At 44.8% G+C, this 16,683-nt stretch overlaps 1 protein-coding gene across 4 annotated transcripts in view; it reads right to left on the reverse strand.

The window, feature by feature from the left end:
- Positions 1-16,683, reverse strand: part of stard8 (StAR related lipid transfer domain containing 8) — a 59,691-nt gene that overhangs the window by 16,514 nt on the left and 26,494 nt on the right. For all 4 annotated transcript variants that reach the window (XM_076275014.1, XM_076275013.1, XM_076275015.1 and 1 more), the window contains 5 exons: positions 14,482-14,553; positions 11,131-11,212; positions 5,812-5,875; positions 4,152-5,431; positions 3,169-3,342 (listed from right to left, as the gene is read on the reverse strand). In XM_076275014.1, the coding sequence (XP_076131129.1) occupies positions 3,169-3,342; positions 4,152-5,431; positions 5,812-5,875; positions 11,131-11,212; positions 14,482-14,553 (1,672 nt within the window). The remainder of the gene's footprint in view (positions 1-3,168; positions 3,343-4,151; positions 5,432-5,811; positions 5,876-11,130; positions 11,213-14,481; positions 14,554-16,683) is intronic.

Raw genomic sequence — 16,683 nt, forward strand, 5'->3', positions numbered from 1 at the left:
TGGGACATTATTTATTCTCCTTTTGCTTTTGGCCTCACATACACATACTACACAAATGCTCACAGACACACACACAGTCGAACACCTCTAGCCATGTCAGTCATGGTATTGTTTGGCCTGACCCCTTATGTCTTCAGTAGTTTCATAACACCATTAATCTCATACATTTTCAAGCCCTCGAAGCCTGCAGATCTTGTGAACCTTTAAGCTCCAAGGACCAGAGACAAAAAAAATTAAGTGGGAGATGTCTGTTGAGTTGCGGGTTAGTGTAGATGAAGATTTTATGTCAGTTGAATTTTTAAATAGGGCATCCATATTTTTCAACTTCAGAAAACCATAACAAGATAAACTTTAAGATGCCATGGTTTGACCTCAAAACGTCCTTAAGAACGGCATGAACTGTTCTTGTTGTACCGTATTTATTGTTTGCCTGGGTTGTTTCATGCTAAATGCTAACACTGCTTGTATGAGTGCATAAGTGCATATCTGATATCTCAGTAAGTTGCAACTATTGTCCATACAGGTGAAAAAGATTGTGCATAAAGGTGAAAATATACACATATGTGCACCAGTGAATGTGTGTGTGTGCGCGCATTTAACAGTATACTAGGCATGGGTGTACATTTGTGAAGGTGTGTGTATGTGAGCAAGGCTGTGTATGTGTGAGTGAGTTCATGTGTGTGTTTAAGTTTATATTAGGCATACCAGAGCACATTCACAAGGTCAGGATGTACATACACAGCCCTAGTGTGGTATGTAAAGCGGGGAAAATAAGAACACGTCAACATTTTTTTCAATGTGCCTGGCGTGTATGTGTGTAGTGCAGTTAAGCAATTCGTTACATCGCGAGGCTGCAAGACTTTCTGCCTCTGAGGCCGTCGGCCCACCGGTCCAAAGTTACAAGGGTGGCTTTTACGCTTACAGGCGCTAGGGGGAAGCGAGACGGCCACCATTCAACCCGCCAAAAAACGCCATATAACCATTTCAATGACTCCGAAGCTGTTCAGTTAAGGTAAATTAAGCTTAAAAAACTGCATAGTTCCCCTTTAACTCAGGTGATCCACACATATAAAAAAAAATCCAAGCATTAAAGTCCATAAGTAGAGTTATGTGTAATAAAGTGGAATGACACAGGAAAAAAGTATTGAACACCTACTGAAATTTCTTAAATACTTTGTGGAAAAGCCTTTATTTGTAATGACAGCTTCCATTTCCTGTATGACGAAACTAATCAGTTGCGGTATTCAGATTTTAGCCCATTCTTTTAAACAGATAGTCTTTTAATATTGAAGATTTTAGAACTTCAAAAAACTGTTCAATTCCTTTCTCTGAAACCAATTCAGTTCATTCCAGTTCCAGTTCATTTTGCTAAATGCTTTGCTGGAAGGTCTAGCCATGTCTCATCCTCATCATCCTGGTGGATGGCAAAATTCTCCCGGAACAAAATGACTCCATTCATCATTCCTTCAACTGTATGAAGTCTGTCAGTACCATGAGATGAAAAACAGCCCCACACCATGATGCCTCTACCTCCAAACCTCACTGTTGGTATGGTATTTTTAGGGTGAGGCACAGTGCCATTTCTCCTCCAAATACTGTATTGTGTGTAGTATGACATCCAAAAAGTTTAATTTTTGCTCTCGCCTGAACAGAATACATTCTCTCAGTATTTCATAGGCTTGTCCAAATGTTGTGTAGCAAACTTTCAACGAGCTTCGACATGTTTTTCTTCAGTAATAGAGTCATGCGGGGTGAGCGTGCATAGAGGCCATGGCGGTGGAGTGCATTACCTATGATTTTCTCTGTAATAATTGTATCTGCTGCCTCCAAGTCTTTCTGTAGCTTCCTCCAAGTGGTCCTTGGCTCTTGGGCTACTCTTCTAACTATCCTTCTGACTTCCTGGTCAGAAATCTTGCAAGGAGATCCTGTGCATGGTCGATTGATGATGCAGTGATGTTCCTTCCACTTGCAGATAAGGGCTCCTATGCGGCTTACTTGATGATTCTGAAGTTTTGAAATGCATCTGTAACCAGTTCTATTGATATGTTTTGCAACAATAAGGTTGCAAAGGTCTTGGGAGAGCTCTTTGCTTTTACCAATCATGAAATGTTTCTTGTGTGACACCTTGGTAACGAAAAACCTTTTTATAGCCCATCAATATGTAGTAACCCAGCTTATATTAATTTGCACAGATAGGAGGGATAATTACTCTCTAACTACTTATAGATTCCAGCTCATTCCTTTGTGTACTGTTTACTTTGTGTATTTATTGTTTATATTTCTTGTAGTTCTTTTATTACTTTTATAATCACTCCAACACAACTATTTATTCTTTAACTCAGGCTGAAGCTGTTTTTATTTGTTGTGTGGTTTGTGTTGGATGTTCTTCATGTGACGTCTTCCTGCTGCATACAAATTGCCCTTTTTTGGGACAAAGTATAAACTGAACGTGAGTGAGGGAGTGAGTGAGTGAGTGAGTGAGTGAGTGAGGGAGTGAGTGAGGGACAAAGAATAAACTGAACGTGAGTGAGGGAGTGAGTGAGGGACAAAGAATAAACTGAACGTGAGTGAGTGAGTGAGTGAGTTAGTTAGTGAGTGAGGGACAAAGAATAAACTGAACGTGAGTGAGTGAGTGAGTGAGGGACAAAGAATAAACTGAATGTGAGTGAGTGAGTGAGGGACAAAGAATAAACTGAACGTGAGTGAGTGAGTGAGTTAGTGAGTGAGGGACAAAGAATAAAATGAACGTGAGTGAGTGAGTGAGTGAGGGACAAAGAATAAACTGAATGTGAGTGAGTGAGTGATGGACAAAGAATAAACGGAACGTGAATGAGTGAGTGAGTGAGTGACAAAGAATAAACGGAACGTGAATGAGTGAGTGAGTGAGTGACAAAGAATAAACTGAACGTGAGTGAGTGAGTGAGTGAGTGAGTGAGTGAGGGAGTGAGGGAGGGACAAAGAATAAACTGTACGTGAGTGAGTGAGTGAGTGAGTGAGTGACAAAGAATAAACTGAACGTGAGTGAGTGAGTGAGTGTGAGTGTGAGTGTGAGTGTGAGTGTGAGTGTGTGTGTGTGTGTGTGTGTGTGTGAGTGTGTGAGTGTGTGTGTGTGTGTGTGTGAGTGTGTGTGTGTGTGTGTGTGAGTGTGTGTGTGTGTGTTGCGCTCACCAGTTCCAACCGTGCTTGCTGGTCTCGCAGTGCCTCTCCATGATGGCGGTGAGACGGAGCAGCGAGAGCTTCTGCAGCAGGTTGAGCTGGGCGGCCGACTGCCGGTTGATCTCCAGGGAGGCGGCAGTCACGCTCGGCCGGTGCGAGTTCTGGAAACTGTGCCAGCGGAGCTTCCTACCGGAACACAGAAGACGAGCGTCGACACAGACATTTCATTAAGAGCGCGGTCAGACTGGACGCTGTCCCTGCAGTAAGACGAGTCTCTTTTCTGCTGTTTTGTATTGGCAGTAAGTGTTTAGCGCGCTCCTTATGCACACTGAGCATCTCGCAATCTCTGCGCCTGCTGCACCTTGCCTTTTCACAGAGGTGCCCTAAGCCCACAAAAAGTTTGACTCCCGAGTGGAATTAGCTTTTTTATAAAAACATAGTGAACTACGCGGTAAACCGCCCTCTGTCTGATCGTGTCCTAAGTCGCCACCAGCTGATAACCCCCCCCCCATACAGTCCTCTCAAACACACAGAAAAATGTAACATCAAAATGAATCATCGGTTTTGTGGGCTGATAATCAAAACGTATTTCACAGGAATAAAAACGCCTAATCATGCCAGTTGAGATGGAGCCCGTTTTCAGAATAACTGACAGCTGACGTAGTTCAAACAGACAGCTAAATTTGACAGACAGGTCTAAAGAAATTCTTCCCTGAGTCGCAGAGCTGCAATGTGAGTGCAATGGGCTGAGTGAGGATAGTGGACTTTATAATGCAACTACCCTCCGGTGATGTAAGAGAATGGCCTGGGGTGTACTGATGTAAGAGAATGGCCTGGGGTGTTGTATGACTGCCTGAGGGACACTGAATCACTTGCACTCTCAGCTGGGTGGAGCGCTTGGACAGCTGTCTACAGTGCACCACAATGTAGGTTATTAATCTCCAATGGGTCCTATCTCCTAATCCTATTGCTGTGTCCAACTTCGTTAATTTTACCTGCTTGGTCTGGTCAGTGATGCTCCGACGCCAGAGTCCCTCCTCTCCCTCATCTCGCCCTCTCCGTCACCATCGTTGAGCGAGTTGCCAGTGCTGTCGTAGTCGCTCATGGTCGTGCCCATGTCCGACATGGACTGCTCCTCCAGGTGTGGGCTGCTGGGTATCGTAGAGTCTACAGCGGAGTCCTCTTCTGTGTGGGATTTGTCGAGCTGCCGTGACCACTGGTCAATGTTGTGCTGGAGTCCGTGAACTTGACGGAGAATATCGTCCAGATCCAGGGCTTGCTCGGCCCCGCTCAGATTGAGTAGCTCTTCGGAGCTCCCGCTGACTTCCGGGACGTTGTCGTAAACGCTGCCGATGGACGACGTGGAGTTCCGCCTTTTCCGGAACGCGGAGTCGTCGTTGGAGAAGTCCTGCGAATCGCTGCGGCTGCTCATGCTGCCCACTGAGAAGTCGCCATCTTCTCCAGGCCAGCCAATGGCGTTGGCGCTGTCCCCGAGTGAGGCTGGACACAGGCTCTCGATGGACAGCGAGCGGGGGAACGTTCCAGGCTTGTGATCCTTGGGCAGATGAACCAACCTGGACCGACTTCCTTGCTGCCTGTTTCTTAGAGACGCGGTACGGTCTGCAGCGCGGGGTCGGCTCCAGGCGAGCTGGTAGTCCTCCAGATAGAGGCACGCACGGCGGGGACCGCTGGACGCAAAGTCGGGCAGTTTGCTGCGGCTTAGGCTACTCCTGCAGATGGTGTGGGCCTTCCCCGCCTTGGCTTTCAGCCCCGGCAGGCTCTCGTCCGAGGTGCAGTGGAGACCACCAGGCATCCTCATCGCTGTGGTGACCGCATCCCGTTCCTGCTCCTTCCGCCTCAGCGACTCCATCCTGCGGAGGAAGGAGCGCGAGCATCTTTTGGGCTTGTCCCTCGCCGGCGACGACGCCCTCTGCTTCTCATCCTCCTCGCCATCGGCATCTTGGTGGACGTCGGCCGCCGCGGCCATGCCGCCGCCGAAGGTGGACGCTGCCGCCGACGACTCCGTCGGGCTGGTCTCGCGCGCGCTCTCCACGCTCAGGCTGCTGTCGCTCAGTGCGGAACGCGCCGAGGCGACGGAGGTGACCTCCAGGTTGCTGAAGTCGCTCAGTACGCTCTCGCTACTGGCCGATGCCCTCAAAGGTCGGAGTGGGGCACCCGGAGAGAGTGGGCGTAGCCGTGACCAGGTCTTGCTCTCGCGCTGGAAGGCCCAGCGGTCGCTGATGGCACACGCATCATCCTCCTCCGAGTCCTCACTCTGCATGGCACACCAGCACAGAATACACTCTTAAATATTTGAGCAAAAACATGCAACGCACCATCAAGCACAACAAGGGAACAAATACGAGCAGAATATTAACACAGATTAAGCACCTTCAGGTCAAACACATTTAAAGGATTTAATGAAGTTAAATGAAAAAAATACACCAATTTCAGACCAGGTCACTGGATGTATCACAGAAAAGAAGTAATTCAGGCAGACATATAAGGTCAGCCAAGGCCAAAAAGAAAATTGAGAGCTGGGTAACGAATCTAGTAAAACAGTGGAGACATAAGTTGTGTCTGTCAGCTTGGCTATGCATATAAGGCAGAGCCAGTCTGACTAATGAGCTGTCAGTCACACACCACCACACCGACCTGCTTGCACTGAAAGTGAACCTCCAGTCGCATGGCCGCACACTTGTTGAGCGTCGTTAGCCTCCTGTTGAGAAACACACACACAGAAATGTGAAAATGTAATCACATAATGCCACCTGTCCCTTTGTGAGAGCACGCTCTGCCATTACAATGAGATCAGTAGTCCCACTGGGATATTCTAACAGACACAATAAGGAGATGCAGTGCAATGCAATGACCAGCTGGCGAGTACTATATAATTGAAAGGCTAATTTAAAACATGCTAATATAACTCTCAGCATCGACTGTCAACCACTATGAAATTAAATGACACACACCACCATTCACAGGTAAAACTGCAATTTGAACACCAACGGCAGCAGGACCTACTGCAGGATCACTCTGATGAGGCTACATTGTAGATACCCTCATACACAATGTTTCTATAATGCAATTCAATCTTTTGTGGACAGAAAAAACAACTATGTATCGCTACAAGATAGAAAATACTCCCTTCCCCTGATCCAATCCTTTTTTGATTGCCATTTGGAGTTTATCAAACTGGCATAAGTATATTGGGCATGGTACTGAAGACTAAGTACACTTCAGTGTTTGACTTGGTATCCAAAACCAATTCAGTTAAGGGAGAGGGACTAAATCTCCGAGTCAATTACACAAAACGCACACACATGAAAAGATGGGAGAGTGAGGGTAGAGAGGGGATGGAAAAATATATTTCAGAAATCAAAGGCACCCATGCTTGCGTGGTCATATATCAAAGCGCAATTCTTTCCACTTTAAGGAGAAATGACTCAGCCGGTCTATGAGCTCAAGCAAAACTATTCTCTCTATGTCTATCTCCCAGTTTATGTGTATAGGTGTAGTTTATCTCCCTCTCTGCTTGCTTGCTCCTGAATTTCCCCTTGGGGATCAATAAAGTATTTATCTATCTATCTATCTTGTGTGTGTGTGTGTGTGTGTGTGTGTGTGTGTGTGTGTGTTAGAGATGCGCGGATGGGCTATTATTTCAACCGTAACCGCATAACAAAACTTATCATCCATCCGCCATCCATCCGCACCAACGTTTTTTGACCAATTTTCAAATCCGTACCCGCCCGCCATCCACTGGTTGTTTTAATGTATATGGGTGATGCGGTGCTGCTGACGTGAGGCTAGAAAGCTCTTGTCTGTTATAGAAAGACTGATCCAATGCAGCAAATATATTAAAAGGCTAAAGTCCTACATTGGCTATGGTGTAGCCTATCCCCAGAATATCAGCAGCAAACTCAGTCTGCAAAAGTCTCCAAATAAAACGCAGCCTGTAGCCTACAATTGTATCATTGTAATAAAAAACGCAATTTAGCACATCATTTCAACATGCTGCTATTTAGCCTACTAAGTAATGCCTATTGTACTTTATTTTTTGCAAAAAGAAAGAAATCCTTAATAAAATAACAAGTCATTCACATTATAGGCTAGGTTACCCACTGTAACCCACCGCACAGCAGTGCAACGTGCATGTTTACATTTTTAGTAACAACTTGCTTGCTTGCCTTACACATCTAAGTTTTCCGACTATTTTTCTTACCTTCTTTTTTCCGCTGTGGATGTTACTGAGCTTGTAGAAGTTTTAGCTCTTACGTTCTGAACATCTAGCACTGCCATTGCCCGATATCAGTTCTGAGTCATATCACACCATAATCTGTCTCCCTTTTAAATGCCTATTCCCAGAATGGTAGGCTAAAATGACTATGTGTTTTATATATAATATCGAAACAAAATAACCCAGTCAGTCTCATCTACGAGATGTTTAGGCCTCCTCCAATACTGGCAGCTGGGCTCATAGGTTGCAGATTTGCTTAGTGGCCTACCAAGGCTCTGCAACGAGACGCGACATGGGAGATGAATCATCGGTCAACTTGCACTGTAGCCTATTCTACTTTCTTATTGCACACTGGAGAGAAAAACATGCTGGTAGGCTACGATAGGCTACTTAATTTAAACTTTGTTACCTTTAGTGTGTGTGAGTGTGTGTGTGTGCGTGCGTGAGGGGTTGCTCAGTGAAACATCGGAATACACCAATTCCGCAACACCGTCTCTGATAGATAAACAAAGCAGCATGCATAGAAGCAACTAGGCCAAACTGCCTGATAAAAATTTGACTATTTCAAAGTGTGCTCGTTTTTTTCGGATGTAGGATGTAACATCCGAATGTTTCGGATGTAAATTGTAACACAATTTAACAATGTATAGGCTATATTTTTTTCATTTGATTGGTTCAACCGCCACCCGCCCGAATTTAATTAAAATATTATATTTCTTCACGTCATCCGCCCGATCCGCGGTTTAACCGCGGAGTCCGCGGCTGTAACCGCGAACCGCGCATCTCTAGTGTGTGTGTGTGTGTGTGTGTGCGTGTGCGTATACACACAGTCTTATCCTGTAACCACATTGTTCCTTGTGTGAGTGTTACTTTGAGTTTATATGCAGGTGCACTCTTCTGGGGCGGAATGAAATCCAGCGGGAGCATCCGCCTGTCCTTGCCAAACTCAAAACCCAAACTGCGGGCAGCTCCCACTGGGCCTGGGAAGGCTTAAGGCTCCTGTCAGACTGTGTGAAGGCGCTCGTCTTATCTCTTGTCACAGCCCATGTCTCCAAACGAATGTGTTTGTCAAGTCAACACGCAGATCTCCCTGCCCGGATACATCTACTTATAACTGGGAAGGCGCAAGTCAAGCTCAATAGAGCTAGGGCAGAGAGGGGTTGGGATGGGATGAAGGGCCAGTATTAAGAAGGAGATGAGCCAATGTTGAGTGTGAGTGGGGTGGGGGGTAGGAGAACAAGGGAAAGAAAAACATGGAAAAAGAAAAAAAAGGATAGGATGAAAGGATAGAATGAAGGAGAAAAAAGGCGGAAGAGGAAGAAAGGAAAAAGAGAAAGAGAAATATGTATAGGGAGACAGAAGCTAGGTGACTGAAGAAAGAAAGGAGGAGAGCGGGAGACTAGTGGTTGAGGATTTCACTGGGGTGTGCGGATAGCGTTGAAGGTGAAAATGCTGTGACACGCCGTCTGCTTTGTGAATGACTACAAAATAGTTCTTATCAATCTGTGCCAGGTGACACCACTTTGAAAGGGAGCCAATACCAATCGCATGAATAAAACATAGCCAGCCCTTCATCCAAAGCCTACATTTAGCTACCGAGCTACCACATCCACAGGGACAATCACAACAGAGGGGCTATTATGAAAAATAAAAAAGGAAAAAAAAAACGCACGCTTGCTGTGGGCTAAGGACCGCTTTTAGAAGATAAAGAGGGAATTTTTTTTTTTTTGCAACTTAACAAGACAATGTGTAATCTGATTCACGAATGTTCAGAAATGGTTAGCAATGATTTGAATTTCATTCTGGTGAGTGCTGATAGCTGCAGCGAGAGCGGACTCACTGAACCCATCATTGCAGCGTAACGTTATAAGCTGTCAGTGAAAATGGATGCCCATCGTCAGAGAGGGCTTATTCTCCAGTTCCACTCTGTCACTTTTCGATATAGTAATGGAAGGAAGTACTGTGTCTGTGAGGCATAAGCACATTGGGCCTGGTGGAATACCCAAGACCAAGCACGCATCTGATTGGCTGGTAGTCAATGTAACTCAGAGAGGCAACGTAGTGACACACAAATAAAGACGAGAAAAGAAAAGGTGATGGAGGAAGGGAGGGGGAGAGAGAGAGAGAGAGTGTGTGTTTAGGTGGGGAAAAAAGTGGAAAAAAAAATGTGTTGTTCAGCCAGATTTGTCTTTTTTTATATATATATCTATATATATATATATATATATATATATATATATATATATATATATATTAGTTTTTGTGTGTTGGAAGACAAAAGATGTATTTTATTATAGTCCGTTTTCTGTGAATGCCTGCATTGCTTATGTGCTGATATGCCCATTTATCATAGACGCCTTGCAGGCCCTAAAGTTAACCCCCCCCGCCCATGAACACTGATTGCTTTAAAGTAACAAAGAAGAAGAATTAATTAAATCCCAGGAACAATTACTCAAACAGTTCCCCAGGAACCTGACATTTACTTGTAGTTTAAAGCCGCTTTGATGAAAGAATGCCTTGACATGGGCTTTTGGGCTTTGTCATCAGCAGTTTTTCGCTAGTTGAGAAGGACCCAACAGAAATGAAGTTCATGACACAGCAGCTGTCACTATGAGAACTGGGAGGAACATAGCAGGAAGGGCACCTGGCTGAAGGTCATATGGCATTTGAGTCTGAAAAGAATTAGATGAATTGGGTGTTTTGAATAGTGCTATTGACCACAACTGAGGACAGCTAATAATGTGCTTCAACTGGTTTATATCAGGCTTGTAATAGTAGACCCCCCCCCCCCACACACACACACACACACACTGTTGTATCCATGATTACAAATGCAGAATGGAAATCCATCCGGGCAATCAATTAGGTCTTCGGATCATTAAGGTGCTTGATAATATAGATTTTCTTCAAGTACTCTGAAAGCATGTGCAGGCTAAGCAAAGTAAAACAAAGAGAAGAACAGGAAAACCTAAATGGGCAGAACTCTGTTGATCATTATACCAATTTTCTAACTGAAGTGAAAGTCTGCTCCATCTGTCTATATTTTTCTTGTTATCAGTCACACACATACAAGTCTCTCTCTCTCTCTTTCTCTTTCTCCCTCTCTCTCTCTCACACATACACACACACACACTGTCCGAACCGATTCAGGATGACAGGTCTTCAGCGTTGTAGATGCTCCAGCTAAACATCATTAGATACACCACGCGCTTCAGCCTCTGAGCTACTGGACCATTGGGATTGGAGATTTGGTCATTGCCTCCTCTTCTCCCTCCCTTATTCTCTCCTTCTCATCACTTGCTTTCACACTCCCCTCCCCCCATGGCCAACTACCACCTTTCTTTTATCTCCACTCCCCATTTCTCTCTCTCAAAGCAGCTCAAGAGCCCCAATATCAACCAACAACCAAGGGAATATCATTACCTGTCTCAAGACCTTCGCCTTGTGCTGTGCTTCTTTGAAAAAAAAAAAAAAGACAGAATTGAAGAACGAAGGAAGGAAGGAGGGATCAGTGAGAGAGATATAAAGAGAAAGAAAGATAATGCTCAAAGCTATGCATCTTTATGTGCATTCATCTTCTACCAGTAGAAAACTTGGGTCACTGCGGCAGACTACTACAGTAGGTCTGGAAGACTGGATGCAAAGCCTTCCACCCGAGTTGCACCTTCCCCTGAAGAGCGCACACTGTCAATTATAAAGCCTGTGTGTGCGAAGCGTCTCACAGCCCCTAGGATTACCTGCAGAGGGATTTGAGGGAGTCCTGGTCCAGGAATTCATGGTCCTTTCTAACAGATGCAATGTCGATGGGGAAATGTGTGGCTGAAAACAAAACAAAAGAGAACAATTGTATTAAGACAAAAAGGAGAAGGAGATTGTAGATGTGAAATGCAGAAAACAAACAAACAAACAAACAAACAAACAAACAAACAAACACTCAAGCAATCAAAACCACTAACAGAATGAAAGAGAAAAATGTTAAGACAGGGAATGACGAGCGCTTTAAAAAAAAAAAAAAAGACCCTTGAGATGGGCCACGAGCTCTTCTCTGGTAATGAGACATCCTACAGCTTTTCAGCCAAAGCTGCTGTTTGGCACTGCCTGTCAAACACAGGTGTCCTTGCAGTCTCGCTATCCCCTTTGGCACCTTTCACAATCACAAACAAGTCTGAGTGATGGCGGACACCACACTAACAAGGCCCAACCTTCCCCTATCCACACCCCCACCCCCTTACACCTGATGCAGAGACAAAGGCGCTCGCACCACAGGACAGGCATGCAACGGCAGCGTCAAAGGCCTGCCGCAGACCTGGCAACCAGGTGTGATTGCAGACGACTTTTAAAAGCATGCAGAGCGCCAGCTGGACTGGGCCACATTGTGGTTGCCAGGTGTGCGGATCTGAAGCGGAGGGCCCGCGGTGCCTCGTTGCATTCCTCACACGTCACATTTCCCTCTTTTGTCTCGGCCAGCTTCCCCTTCCAGCTGCACAAAGACAAACACCACTGAAAACACCTACTTATTTTGGCCTGGCTGATGGCACTGAAAATTGTGGGAGATCTCCTATAGAAACAATGAAAAATGATCTAGAATACTAGAATATCAATTTTAACCTACAAATAATTTTTAGAAGAGACTACACTACCCAAAATTTCTAATTTTTAGAAGACACTACACTACCCAAAAAGACCTGTGTGATTACACATGGACAACACAGTTTTCACACTCAAATGGCCTGATCAGCATCCAGGTTTCATATCGTAAATGTGCCAATTACCAACCATTTTGTTCGCAAATTCTAAAACAAAGATGTTTTTTAATACTTCAAAATAACATTTGATAAATGAGCCTTACATTTTTCAGTAGCCATAGGTGTGTAGATCTGAACAAAATCTAGTTTGGTTCTTACCGGGGCTTTTACTGCCTAAAATATCCGATTTTGTTTACCACGCTCAGAGTTTAGTGCTGGGCTGGTGGGTGCCTATTCCCAACCTTTCTTACGGCACATCAATGGTTAGCCCGAGAATTCTCGTCGCAAATCAAAATTCCACTGGAGATCCAAGCGGATTTGTACACGCAGCCTTACAGCACTGTTTACAGCTCTTTGAGTCACGGTAAAATGTCATTTTTGGTACATAGCTAATTTAGATACACTTATGGTGTGGGTGCTTGCATTTCTTTATGAATCCGCCGTCTTGGTTTGTATAGAAATGAATATTAAGTGACACATACACGTAAGAGGTTGAAAATACGCATAATCCTTACATGCAACGCTGGGCAAAGAGCTGTCGGAGAATGAACACAATCATCCATCATCCATATAACAAAATCAGCTTTGTTATGGCTGCGGATCAAACAACATCGGCTGTGGCTATTGGCTTTGCCCACGCCAGCATGTGTCCAGCCGGCGGGGAGGAAGGGGGGGGGGAGGGGGGAACGCTGGCTGAGGTTCAGAACGTAGGGTCATGGATCTAAAGCAGGGGTGTCAAACATATGGCCCGCATGATGATTTTAAACGGCCTGCACGTCAGTCCCTGTTTTTTTGTGTGTCAACCTGTCTAGGGCATATCCCGTAGCATATTGTTCAAAACAGGCGCCATCAGGCTACTCAACAACGAGAGAAAACTTCCCTGGTGTGTGTGTGTAATGTGTATCACACCAAATTGGCCCACCATACCTTACCAACTATGCACAGTATCCTTAGCTACTTTATCAAAATTAACGCGCACACATTTTGTTTGAGCAGGAGACAGAATACGCACACAGGCACGCAACTAGGCTACTTGTTGTTTTCTTTTACTCGGCTATCTATATATGGTTATCAGCACACAATGTTGAGCTAATTCACTAACTCAATAGCCTACTCCTCATGGACATCACACGTTTAAACAACGAAAACAGAAAGGATAGAGGCAGCAAAGCTAGAGGAGGGCAAGAACAAGGTAGGCAATTGGTGTGCTTGTCAGAACGTTAGACTGCATTACAGCTGTTTAAAGCCAGACGTCACGGTACGCTAGAACAAAACTAAAGGTAACTTTAGCTATAGGGCTGTAATAAGTTGTCCAAATGAATAGGTCATCGTAGACGTTGTTGTTGTATTATTGCATGTGGATATTGTTGCGCTATGTAGGCTACTTTTTTGCAATGCACAGACGGGAAACGGACAAATATTGTCCACGCGTGAATTTTTCTTGCGGGGGTGGGGGGGGATGGGTGTGTGTGTGTGTGTGTCTGTGTCTCTCTCTCTCTCTCTCTCTCTCTCTCTCTCTCTCTCTCTCTCTCTCTCTCTCTTTTAGTGGTGAGCACAAACAAGTGTTATGGACATTGTTATGCACATTATTGACTGCAGTTTATATTCAGTCCATGAATGATAGTTGTTAACTAGTAGGCCTAGAAGTTGCATTTGGAAATGTTACTGTTGTAGGCTATGTTTGTTTTTTTATTTCAGCCACACTGTTTTAAAGTGGTTAGGACCATTATTTCACACCAATATTGAATAAACCATACTACAATGCAGATTTCATGGTTGCACCATGCACATGTTCGCCGATTATGTGGCCCTCAGTAACCTAAAAATTCAATGATGTGGCCCATGAAAATAAGTTTGACACCCCTGCTCTGAAGGGATCCGGACCATCTGGCCGCGTGTCCGCGTCTCTCCTAACCCATTGTGGTCTACAGTACCTCTGCTGTCAAAGATTAGCTCACTGGCACTGACAGAACTGCGCCCTCTATCTTTCCCTCCCCCACCAACAGTAACCAAACGCCATAACCCTCAAAAGGGAGGGCAGAAAGAAAAAGTAAGAAAGATGGAATGAATGAGAGAGGGGGGGGGGGCAAGAGGAGAAAGAATGAATGAGAGATGGGGCAGAGAGAGAGAGAGAAAGAGAAAGAAATAGAGGGAATGGAAAATGTTGGGAATGAAGGGACTTCAGCCCCTTCCATTTCCCATCACACTAAGCTATGGTGCAGTCATGCAGGATTACTTCACTGGCCCAATGTTTGCACTCCAAAAAGGCAAAGATAGAGAGAGGAGATAGAAAGAGAAAAAGAAGAGAAGAGAGAATCTGAGGGTAAAAAAAAAATGAGTCACCTTCATATAGCGGCACATACTGGGGAAACCCGGCCGCCCGTAACCAGTCACAGGCCTCCCTGGCCTCCAATTCTGTAAAAAAAAGGAGAAGAAAAAAAAGAGTACTTTCAGTCTCTCTCCCACATACGCACACAAACAAATATATAGTCATCAGCTCTGAAGTTCTTATCAGAGCCAGGGGACGAACAGCGCCTGTGTCGGTCACGCATCTGGTTTCCAGCCCCATCTCTCCCTCTCTCAAATTCAAAGGAGCTTTATTAGCATGACTGTCTCTCTCTCTCCCTGTCTGCCCTGGGCTGGTGTCAGTCTCCACAGGAGGAGCAGTTTTTTGATTACTGCACTAATGAGATGCACTAGACAGGGGCCTCAGTGGTGCTCCACGGGGCCCAGGGGCCACAGAGAGTCCGTCCAGCAGGCATCTGCGGATGGGCACGGCCAGCTGGCACAGTAGCGTGAACCCTGCCATCTCTGCTGCCAGCAAAAGCTTGCACCGGCACCATGTCTAATCCGGAAATGGACTCAATTACACGTCTGTGTTCGGACTGAAACAAACAAACATATGACAAGTTGCCTAACAAATGTAGAACGAAAGACAGAACTACTACTGAGTGGGGTAGTGATTGAAAATGCGTCCAAGAGCACAACAGCAATGTCAAAGACAAACACATCAAAAAGACAAAGATGGCTATCCAGAACAAATCTGGGAGTATTTTTAGAATGGTGTTATAGCCTATACTGGTCACAGATGCAGTATTGAACCCCAGTCTTTCCCATTCCAACATAAGCTGTATTGCACACCCACGTGTTAAAACTGATTAGATACATCACTCATATCCAACTCAAAGTGAGAACAAGCCAATTTTCGCACCAAAGAATGGTCTTTATGTTCATGTCTCTTTCTGGAGCAATCTATATTTGATAAAGCAGCATCCTTTCATTGTGTGTGTGTGTGTGAGAGAGAGAGAGAGAGAGAGAGTGTGTGAGTGAGTGAGTGAGTGAGTGAGTGAGTGAGAGTGTGTGTGTCGAAGTGGGACAGCCAGCTTAAAAAGGGCTCTTGTGCTATGGTATTCTAAAGTCTGATTGGAGCCCCATGGCAACACATTCATTTTAGTCTCCAAAGGGAAAAATTGCAGAGGAAACATCTCTGATGAGCAGAAGTCTCCCGATAAGGACAGGGTATGTCCATAGGCGTCTAAGATTACAGCCCGACGACGCTAACCTTACTTAGACAGCTAATGCTTTCCTCTGATGCTTATGGAAATGAGTTTTTAATCTGACATGGCCTGATGAGGGGCTCAGGGAGAATTAGGACAACTGGAGAAAAACTCGGTTCTTGGCTTTCAATGGCATTTGTGACAGCCTCTTTATGATCCTACTCTGAGCGTATATAAATACATTCCTCACATTTTGACACTCCAATCAACACTTCATTCAGTACAATTATAAGGCTGCACATCTTGCTTATTGCTATAGAATAGGCCTGACAATGCATACTTGCCCAGAGCAAATTACTCTATCGGCAACAGTGACAAACAAGGGGGGGGGGGGGGCTCTTTGCAATCTAATAACAGAGAACTGTAGTATCAGAACAATGGCATACTGGTGGGAGAAAATGGGCGGAAATACTTATATATAATGACAGGTGTATTGTACATTCCATACCCTTATTTCTTTCTGGTGTAAGCTCCTCTTACGGTAATTATTGAGCACTTATATATGTTTTCCCAGAATGGGAAATGGGAAATGGACTGCATTTGTTTAGTGCTTTTTTTCTCCTTTAAGCACTTAAAAGCACTTTACAATTTCATGCCTCACATTCTACCATTCACATACACACACCAATGGTGGAGGCTGCCATGCTAGGCACCATCCTGCACCTCGGGAATAGTTTGCGGTTCAGTGTCTTGCTACATGACACTTCGACAGGGACAGGAGAAGCCAGGCTCAAACTGCAAACCTGGTTGCCCAATGACTCTTCTATCTCCTGAGCCAATGCCACCCCTAATGCTGTTACATCATGACTAGGTTAAGCGCTCGTTGCTGTAAATTATGTGAGACTGTGCAATTCATAACAATAATCAAGGCCTCACATAATTGACAGAAATAAAAAACATGTAGGTGAAATGAGTACAATGAACCAAAGGGTTAAGTTGGCCCACCACCTGTCTCTTGGAAACCACACACTATTTGTTCTCATGCTAC

Source organism: Alosa pseudoharengus, unplaced genomic scaffold (assembly GCF_046254945.1).
Source record: "Alosa pseudoharengus isolate Yale_2024_CS ecotype anadromous, Long Island Sound unplaced genomic scaffold, YU_APseudo_1.1 YU_APseudo_1.1_scf_8, whole genome shotgun sequence".
Lineage (NCBI taxonomy): Eukaryota > Metazoa > Chordata > Actinopteri > Clupeiformes > Clupeidae > Alosa > Alosa pseudoharengus.